A 10,963-nucleotide genomic window follows, 5' to 3' on the forward strand; every position below is an offset into this window, starting at 1 on the left:
TGGGGTTTGTTGGTTAACAGACTTGAAGCCATCATGATTCAAGGATCATAGTTTGAGGTCAGAGCCCCAACGATCAGAAAAGGAGCACAGGGGACTTCCCTGGTGGCACGGTGGATAAGACTCTAAGCTCCCAATGCAGGGGGCCAGGGTTCGATCCCTGGTCAGGGAACTAGATCCCACATGCATGCCGCAACTAAGGAGCCCACGTGCTGCAACTAAGACCAGGTGCAACCAAATAAATAAATAAATAAATACTAAAAAAAGAAAAAGGAGCACAACATTTTGTTCCTTTTTAAGTTTTTACTTTGCAATAATTACAGACTCACAGGGAGTTGCAAAAGTAGTACATAGAGACCTGTGCACCTTCACTCAGTTTCCCCCAACGGTAACATCTTACATAGCTATAGTATAATATCAAAATCAGGAAATCGATATTGGTACAGTGCACAAAGGCTTTTTGAAGACATCCTAGAAACTTCTTACAAAACTGAGTGAAGGCTCTACAGACCCTGCATTTTAAAAAATCCTCATTGGCCATTTTATTACAAAAGTTATAGCTCATAGTTCAAAAAACCAATTCATACCACTGGACAAATGACAGAAAGCTTACAGAAAAAATCAAGATGGCTTTTTACACTGTAAAAAAAATAGTGTCATTTATAACTTTTAAAATATGCAAATTAAACTTGCAATCAGATAACATGTTTTCTTCTCAAATTTAAAAGTCTGATAATACTGTTGATCTGACATTGGGTAACAGGCACTGGAAAATGTTTCTGCAGAAAGTAAATCGGTACAATCTTGTTGGAGGGCAATTTGAAAAGACCAGCATTTATCCTTCTGGGAATTTATTATAATACATGCATGTGTGCAGAATGACATATTTATAAGGATATTCGTTGCAGTGACGCTAATTGTAGTGAAAAGACAGGAATAGTCTACATTCTATCTGTAGGAGACTGACTCAAAAAAGCCACAGAAGGAAGTATTGTGCAGCCATAAAAGTGGAAGAAGCTCTTTATGTAGTGACGTGTTAGAAAATTCAAGATACATTGTTAAAGAAAAAAGTGAGGCTCAGAACAGTATATAATGTTTGCTACCATTTGTGTTTAAAAAGTTGGAGGGATGGGGAGAAATACACCACATATCTGACCTGGCATGTGCATAAAATATCTCTGGAAAGATACACAAGGGAATGTGAAGATGGTCGTCGCTGAGGGGGAGAACTCAGGGAGACTAATTTTAAAACATCTTGTTTTAAAAGTATGAGCTATTTGTTATATTAATTTACCTTGCATCTTTCTAAAACATTTTTGGCTCCATTGGGTCTTTGTTGCTGCGTGTGGGCTTTCTCTAGTTGTGGCGAGTGAGGACTACTCTTCATTGTGGTGCGTGGGCTTCGCATTGTGGTGGCCCCTCTTGTTGCGGAGCACGGGCTCCAGGCGTGAGGGCTTCAGTAGTCGTGGCTCGCGGGTTCTAGAAGGCAAGCTTAGTAGTTGTGGCGCACGGGCTTACCTGCTCTGCGGCATGTGGGATCTTTCCGGACCAGAGATTGAACCTGTGTCCCCCGCATTGGCAGGCGGATTCTTAACCACTGCGCCACCAGGGAAGCCCCATCTTTTTGTTTTAAAGAAATAATGCCTCCAATCTCCTTTGCTTCCTACCCTACCAAGAGGTAACCTCTATTCCTAAATTTGGTATTTGTCCTCCTCTTGAATGTTTTTAAACATAGTACATATTACTACATATGTAATACATATTATAACATATGTGTGTATGTATCCATAAACAATATATCACATTGTTTTGCATGTTAGACTTTTCATTCTGCAGTATGCTTTTTTCACTTAAGATCTTGAAAATATTTACCCATGTTGATACATGTAGCTCTTATTGTGGAAAGGTTTCTCTAGGCCAACGAGCATCAAACATATTTTTGCCATATCCTCTTAGCAGGAAAAATATTTTTGCTATGCACCCCTAAAATATGAATATGTATTTATTTATGAATTACATATGTGAACCACTATTCCAAATTAGTGTGTCCATCATAAGATATACAAAAAGATTACTGTAAAAAGGGCAATTGAAAAGAGAAGGAAATAATATACTACAAATATTTATTTATTTGTAGTACAAAAATCATTAGTGAGGGACTTCCCTGGTGGTCCAGTGGCTAAGGCTCCACGCTCCCAATACAGGGGGCCCAGGTTTGATCCCTGGTCAGGGAACTAGATCCCACATGCCACAACTAAGACCCGGTGCAGCCAAATAAATAAGTAAATATTCTTTTTTTTTTTTTTTTTTTTGCAGTACGCAGGCCTCTCACTGTTGTGGCCTCTCCTGTTGCAGAGCACAGGCTCCAGATACGCAGGCTCAGCAGCCATGGCTCCTGGGCCCAGCTGCTCCGCGGCATGTGGGATCTTCCCGGACCGGGGCACGAACCCGTGTCCCCTGCATCGGCAGGCGGACTCTCAACCACTGCGCCACCAGGGAAGCCGAGTAAATATTCTTTTTAAAAAATCTTTAGTGAAAATAATGTGACTGAATATGCTTCATTACTTTCCCACCTTATTATTTATTATTTTTTAAAATTTTTAATTGTGGCAAAATGCCCATAATATAAAATTTACCATCTGAACCACTTTTAAATGTACAGTTCAGTAGTGTTAAGGATTCATTACTGGCAAGAGTTTCTCTTGAACTTCAGTGATATTCTCACCCATTGACCAGCTGACTCTCTCATTGAACCTGAGAGTTTGTATTCACACTTGTGTGTGAGTCATTAGGATTTTTTGTAATCTTAATCTTGCTTCTTTGGAGGAATCTTGTTAAGCCTCTTGTTCACTTTTGGGGGCTAGGAAAATCCAAATAGCATAATCTGTAATTCCATTTATCTGAGGATATGTAAACTGTGGAGAACAGTGAAAAACACGCCACCAAACCCTGAAAAGAGAACACAGACAGCTCCTCCAAATATAAAGCTCCCTTACCCTTTACCCAGATAACTCACTTGCTTTACTTCATGACCCAGGATCTCTGACGAGCACAGGGAGGGCACCAGCATCAGTCTGTTTCCTAAAGATTAGTAGAACTTACTTGTTTTTCTTTTGGATAAAAAAATATATTTAAATACTAATGCTTCCTTTTGGCACCTCTGTAATTATCTTGTGTCTGAGGGGTGCCCACCTCTCTTTGGAGACCAGGACATACCTAGAAACAGAATTGCTGAGTTCAAGGGCATAAACCTTGTGGATGTCACCATATTGCTCTCCCAAGGGCTTGTCCCAGTTTGCATTCCCACCCTTGCCTTCACATTTTTACTAAAACTTGCTTTTAATATACTTTAATTTTTGCCAGTCAAAGGGGTGTGAAAGAGCATCTAATTTAATTTGCATTACTCGTTTAATTTGCATTTAACTACTAGAGAGTCTGAGCACTTTTTTTTTTTTTTTTTTTTTTTTTTTTCGGTACGCGGGCCTCTCACTGCTGTGGCCTCTCCCGTTGCGGAGCACAGGCTCCGGACGCGCAGGCTCAGCGGCCATGGCTCACGGGCCCAGCCGCTCCGCGGCATGTGGGATCTTCCCAGACCGGGGCACGAACCCGTGTCCCCTGCATCGGCAGGCGGACTCGCAACCACTGCGCCACCAGGGAAGCCCTCTGAGCACTTTTAATACATCTATCTGCCATTAAAATTTCCTCATCTTTGGGCTTCCCTGGTGGCGCAGTGGTTGAGAGTCCGCCTGCCGATGCAGGGGACACAGGTTCGTGCCCCCGTCCGGGAAGATCCCACATGCCGCGGAGCGGCTTGGCCCGTGAGCAATGGCCGCTGAGCCTGCGCGTCCGGAGCCTGTGCTCCTCAACGGGAGAGGCCACAACAGTGAGAAGCCTGCGTACCGCAAAAAAAAAAAAAAAATTCCTCATCTTTGATCAGCTTGATGCTTTGTGACAATCTAGAGGGGTGGGATAGGGAAGGTGGGAGGGAGGCTCAAGAGAGAGGGGATATAGGGATGTATATATACATATAGCTGATTTACTTTTTTTGTTTATTTCTTAATTTTTATTTATTTATTTATGCCTGTGTTGGGTCTTCATTGCTGCGCACAGGTTTTCTCTAGTTGCAGCGGTCGGGGGGCTACTCTTCCTTGCGGTGCACGGGCTTCTCACTGCGGTGGCTTCTCTTGTTGTGGAGCACGGGCTTTAGGCACACGGGCTTCAGTAGTTGTGGCCCACAGGCTCAGTAGTTTTGGCACACGGGCTTAGTTGCTCCACGGCATGTGGGGTCTTCCCGGACCAGGGATCAAACTCGTGTCCCCGGCATTGGCAGGCGTATTCTTAACCACTGCACCACCAGGGAAGTCGCAGCTGATTTACATTGTTGTACAGCAGAAACTAACACAACATTTTAAAGCAGTCATACTCCAATAAAGATACAAAAAAAAAAAAGAAAATGAGCAAAAGACATGAAGATACTATACCAAATAAGATATACAAGTGGCAAATAAGCACATAATAAGGTGTTCAACATCATTAGCCATAAAAGAAATGCAAATAAAAACCACTCTGAGTGAAAAAAGTCAAAAAAAAATTTCCTCATCTTTGAATTGCCTGTTTATATCCCTTGTGGGTTTTTCTATTGGATCATTTGTTTGTCTTTGCCATGCTAATTTGTAGGAGTCTACTTTTTCTTTTTTCTTAATTTTTTCATTAATTTCATTAATTTTTCTTAATTTCATTAATTTCTATCCTTTATTATTTCTGACCATCTGTAATCTTTGGGTGTACTCTTCATTTTCTGACCTCTCAAGGTGAACACTTAGCTGATTCATTTTCAGTCTGTCTTATTTTCTAATATAGCATATACATTTAAGGTCATACATTTCTCTCTGGTTACTTAGCTGAATTTTACAACTTTTTAAAAGGAATCTCACAGCTTTTGATATATCGTTTTTCATTGTTGCAGTTCTAGATATATTACAATTTCCATTGTAATTGTTTTATTCTCCTATCATGAATTATTTAGAAATGTGGTTTTTTAAATTCCAGAGTAGTGCATTTTGTTTTATCTTTAACAACAAAAAAAAAAACCTTACCTTTTTGTTTTTGATTTCTAACTTCATCATATTGTGGTCATAGGATGTGTTCTGTATGATGTCGATTTTTTGGTATTGGTTGATACTTTAGTGGCATAGTATGCCGATTTTTATAATGTTCCATGTGTACTTGAACATATTTTCTAATATTTATATATTAATGTTTGTTAGTTATATCATTGAACCTTTTATATGTTGCTAATGTCATTTTATTTTTGTTTCATCTGTCATCTGTTTTTTGGAGAAAAGTATATTAAAATGTCCAGTATATTTGTAGATTTTACAGTCTTCCCTTGTATTTCTGACTTAAATATTTTGATGTTGTTAGAGTCATATAACTATTAGGTTACTTCGTCCCTGGCAAATTGTTTATCGTCAAGGAATGACACCTGTATTCCTAATAATCCTTTATCTCTTGAAATCTATCCTGTCAGATTTTAATATCACCGTATCAGTTTTCCATTTTGCCCTACACTGAGAGGCAGCAGAGAGCAACGTGAAGAGCATGGACTCTGAAGTCAGGCTGCTGGGGTTCAAATCCCGGCACTGACACCTTCTAGCTGTGTGACCTCAAGCAGGTTTTTAACCTCAGTGTTCCCATGTATAAAATGGGTGCAGTTACTACCTACCTCAAAGGATTATTATGAGGATTAAACTAATTACTATTTTTAAAGCACTTTGAACATCATAGTAAGCACTCCATATGTATTTGTAAAATTAAATAATTAAATATATATCTGTGCAGCCCTTTTCTGTGTCACTATTTTATAGGTATTTGTCTGACAAACACCATATAGCTGCTAGATACTGTAATGCTGCAGTAGATACCTTTATTACATAAGTCATATCCCATATGTCTGAGTGTATCTGTAGAATAACTCCTAGAAATGGGATTGCTGGGTGGAAAGATATGTGCATTTGTAATTTTCCTAGATAGTGCCAAATTGCCTTACATAGGAGTCTGGTGCAACCCCAATGTAAGGCAATTTGGCACTATCTAGCAAAATTGATCTTTGCCAGGCTGTTAAGTGAAAAATGGTATTTAGTATAGATATAATTTGCATTTCTCTTATTTTAAGTGAGGTTGAGCATATTTGAATGCTCTTTGTATTTCCTTTTCTGTGAATGTTCCTTTACCCATTTTCAATTCGGTGGTTGATCTTTTCTGGATCTATTTGTTAAAGTTTTTTACATATTGGGAAATCAGTCCTTGTTCTATGATATAAGCTGATTTTTTTTTCTAAGCACTTCCTCTCAGGAATCAAGAAAAACAATGAGAGAGAACAACTTGAATTATTATCTCAAAATATTTTTGCCGAGTGGTAAATGCTACCTTTTTCTGTTCACAGACTTTGTGCTAAACACATCTTTAATCTTTAAAACCTCACTTCCTGGTAGATAATATTATCTTCACTTTACAAATGAAAAAACTGAAGATCAGAGAGATTCATTTTTTTTTCACTCATTCAACAAATATTCATTAAGAACCTACTAAATTCTTGGGGCTTCCCTGGTGGCGCAGTGGTTAAGAATCTGCCTGCCAATGCAGGGGATACAGGTTTGAGCCCTGGTCTGGGAAGATCCCACATGCCGTGGAGCAACTAAGCCCATGCACCACGACTACTGAACCTGTGCTATAGAGCCCGTGAGCCACAACTACTGAGTCCGTGTGCCACAACTACTGAAGCCCACGCATCTAGAGCCTGTGCTCCGTAACAAGAGAAGCCACTGCAATGAGAAGCCTGTGCACTGCAGCAAAGAGTAGACCCTGCTCGCTGCAGCTAGAGATATCCCGCACGCAGCAAAGAAGACCCAATGCAGCCAAAAAGAAAATAAATAAATTTTTTTAAAAATTAAAAAAAAAAGGACATACTAAATTCTTTACTTAGGGGATATAGCAGTGAGTAAAACAGAAAAGGTCCTTGTTCTATGGACTTACATTCTAGGGCGGAAATATAGACCACAAACAAGAAAACAAATTATATACTTTCTGATAGTGGTAAGTGCTATGAAGAAAATAAACCGAAATGGTGTAACTGGCAAGGAATGGGGGCGCTACTGTTAGGTTGGGTGGTCTCAGAAGTCCTAGCTGGAAAAAAATGAGATTTGATCTGATGCCTAAAAGGAAAGAGAAGATCTGGGAAATGGAACTGTTAGTGCAAAGGCCCTAAGGCAGGAACGAGCTAGGCTTGTTCAAGACTCAGAGAGGTTTGGTCTGAGGAGCAAACTGGGAAAGCCGCTCAGAGTTTTTGAAAAGGAGGGTAATATGATGTGATTTTGTCAGTGAGGATAAGGTAGGTTCTGGTTTTAGGCCCTTTTCCATTTTTTAAAATGGAGAATGCCAAACAGCTTTTTTGCTTATGTGTGTATTTGTTATCTATTGCTGTGTAACAAATCACCCCAAAATTTAATGACTTAAAACAACACTAATCATTTATTTTCTCTGGGTTTCTGTGGGCCTGCAATTTGGGAGCAGCTTGGCTGGGATTTTATGACTTGGGATCTCTTGTGAGGTTGCAGTCATCTGAAAGCTAGACTAAGGATGAAGGATCTGCTTGCCAGATGGCTCAGTCACAGGATGGGTAAGTTGGGGCCGGCTATTAGCGGGAAGCCTCCATTCCTCTCCACGCGAGCCTCTCCACAGGCATACTTGAGTGTCCTCATGTCATGGCTGCTGGCTTCCCCCATATCAGGTGATCTAAGAAACAGCACTACAGATATTGAAATATCTTTTATGACCTAGCCTCAGAAGCCACACATTATTATTTCCTCAATACTCTATTGGTACCTAGCCCTGTTGGATGTGGGCATGCTATCAGGAGTCGAGGATAGTCAACGCAGGCCATCTTGGAGACCAGCTACCACAATGTGGGTATCTTTAAATTTATACTAATAAATACATTTTATGTATTTGTGTGTATATATATTCTTATAAAATCATATTTCATATTTACCATCTTAGGAATTAAACCAAAATACTAGTTTGTTCATTTAAAAATAACCCTCTTGGTCTTCCCTGGTGGCGCAGTGGTTGAGAGTCCACCTGCTGATGCAGGGGATGCGGGTTTGTGCCCCGGTTCGGGAGGATCCCACATGCCGCGTAGCGGCTGGGCCTGTGAGCCATGGCCGCTGGGCCTGCGTGTCCGGAGCCTGTGCTCTGCAACGGGAGAGGCCACAACAGTGAGAGGCCCGCGTACCGCAAAAAAATAAATAAATAAATAAATATAACTATAAATAAGTGCTCTGAGATGGGATAGGGAGGGTGGGAGGGAGGCTCAAGAGGGAGGGGATATACATATAGCTGATTCACTTTGTTGTACAGCAGAAACTAACACAACATTGTAAAGTAATTATACTCCAATAAAGATGTGAAAAAAAATAAAAAATAAGGGGGGCTTCCCTGGCGGCACAGTGGTTGAGAGTCTGCCTGCCGATGCAGGGGACATGGGTTTGTGCCCTGGTTCAGGAAGATCCCACAGGCCGCAGAGCGGCTGGGCCCGTGAGCCATGGCCGCTGAACCTGCGCCTCCAGAGCCTGTGCTCCGCAACGGGAGTGGCCACAACAGTGAGAGGCCCGTGTACCAAAAAAAATAATAATAATAGGTACTTACCTGGTGGCGCAGTGGTTAAGAATCTGCCTGCCAATGCAGGGGACACGGGTTGGAGCCCTGGTCCAGGAAGATCCCACATGCCACGAAGCTACTAAGCCCATGTGCCACAACTACTGAGCCTGCGCTCCAGAGCCCTCGAGCCACAACTACTGAGCCTGTGTGCCACAGCTACTGAAGCCCGCATGCCTGGAGCCCATGCTCCACAACAAGAGAAGCCACTGCAATGAGAAGCCCGCGCACCACAACGAAGAGTAGCCCCCGTTCGCTGCAACTAGGGAAAACCCACGCACAGCAACCAAGACCCAATGCAGCCAAAAATATAAATAAATAAATAAATTAAAAAAAAATAAAAATAAGCCCTCTGAGGGACTTCCCTGGTAGCACAGTGGTTAAAAATCTGCCTGCCAGTGCAGGGGACACGGGTTCAATCCCTGGTCTGGGAAGATCCCACATGCCGCAGAGCAGCTAAGCCCATGTGCCACAACTACTGATGCTGTGTGCCACAGCTACTGAAGCCCTTGCGCCTAGAGCCCGTGCTTCACAACCAGAGAAGCCACCGCAATGAGAAGCCAATGCACAGCAACGAAGACCCAACTCAGCCATAAATAAATAAATAAATAATTTTTAAGATAAATAAATAAAAATAAGCCCTCTGTGTGTTAACATAAATGATGCATTTTTAATGGAAATAGAAGAATGGCATTATTGTACATTTCTGCAAATCTCTTTCATACCTGACTTAACAGAAGAGTGTTGGATTCTCATTTTTGCCTCTGCATACTCCACTGAACATTCATGAGAGAAAGAGAGCAAAAATGGATAATGAGCATTTGGTGCCCTAAGAGTGAAGCTGCAGGAGTGGACCTTTCTTGGGATAACCAAACCTACACCAAGAGAACAGGCTGGAGACAGGTTCTGTGGTGTTCTTGGTCACCCATTTATGGAATTTCAGAAGGGCAGTGGAGATTACTGCCAGGCACAGCATGACCTCTGTGCAGACAAGTGAACTGTAGAAATTCATTACTACTCCACCAAGAAGCCCCCATAAAAGTGGTGAACCTGGACACACAAGTGTGGAACTGAAATCCTCAGAGCATTGTACTTCCTTTCTACTGCCTCAGTATTACTGGATTGAAGAATTGCTGCTTTTTGTTAGGAGGTTCATTTCATTTCCCATTACTCCGAATTTCATACTCAAAAGCACTGAGAGGGCTTCCCTGGTGGCGCAGTGGTTGCGAGTCCGCCTGCCGATGCAGGGGACACAGGTTCGTGCCCCGGTCCGGGAAGATCCCACATGCCGCGGAGTGGCTGGGCCCATGAGCCATGGCCACTGAGCCTGCGCGTCCAGAGCCTGTGCTCTGCAACGGGAGAGGCCACAGCAATGAGAGGCCACCGTACCGCAAAAAAAAAAAAAAAAAAAAAAAGCACTGAGAATTTCAAGTGGAGTATATTGAAGTAGACTCAGTTTCTTTGCATCCTTTCTGTACTCAATTTTTAAAATTCTTTCATAACCCTATTAAGTGTTTTTTAACTAAATTAACATGGCTCAAATGATCCACGCAGCTCCTGTGGAAGTCACTTACAAGAACATGAGATTTCTTATTACACACAATCCAACAAATGTGACCTTAAACAAATTTATAGAGGACCTTAAGAAGTATGGAGTTACCACAATAGTAAGACTATGTGAAGCAACTTATGACACCACTCTCGTGGAGAAAGAAGGCCTCCATGTTCTCGACTGGCCTTTTGATGATGGCACACCACCATCTAACCAGATTGTTGATGATTGGTTAAGTCTTGTGAAAATTAAGTTCCGTGAAGACCCTGGTTGTTGTATTGCCGTTCATTGTGTTGCAGGCCTTGGGAGAGCTCCAGTGCTTGTCGCCCTAGCATTAATTGAAGGTGGAATGAAATATGAAGATGCAGTACAGTTCATAAGACAAAAGCGGCTTGGAGCTTTTAACAGCAAGCAACTTTTGTATTTGGAGAAGTAAACGTGGCTAAAATGTGGCTGTGCTTCAAAGACTCCAATGGTCATAGAAACAACTGTTGCCTTCAGTAAAACTGGGGTGCCTGATGCCATTGCTTGGAAGTGGAAACTAGATGGGATGGAATTTGTCATACGTGTTAGCCAGCACGTTGTCTTGGTGAAGTCTGATGAAGCTTCCATAGGAGTGTTGAAAAGCAGTTTTACCAGGCCAGAAACCTGGCAGAATTGCAACCTCTGTGTTTGGGTTATGATCAACCTACTTGGACA

General features: G+C 41.7%; 1 protein-coding gene across 1 annotated transcript; it reads left to right on the top strand.

Moving 5' to 3' along the window:
- Positions 1–9,539: 9,539 nt before the first annotated feature.
- On the top strand, positions 9,540–10,700 carry LOC307067571 (protein tyrosine phosphatase type IVA 1-like; the record flags this gene model as incomplete). Its single annotated transcript, XM_079725035.1, has 1 exon — positions 9,540–10,700. The coding sequence occupies exon 1, from the start codon at positions 10,245–10,247 to the stop codon at positions 10,698–10,700; it is 456 nt and encodes a 151-aa protein (XP_079581161.1). The 5' UTR covers positions 9,540–10,244.
- Positions 10,701–10,963: the final 263 nt, after the last annotated feature.

This window comes from Hyperoodon ampullatus (assembly GCF_949752795.1).
Source record: "Hyperoodon ampullatus genome assembly, chromosome: 19".
Classification (NCBI taxonomy): Eukaryota; Metazoa; Chordata; class Mammalia; order Artiodactyla; family Ziphiidae; genus Hyperoodon; species Hyperoodon ampullatus.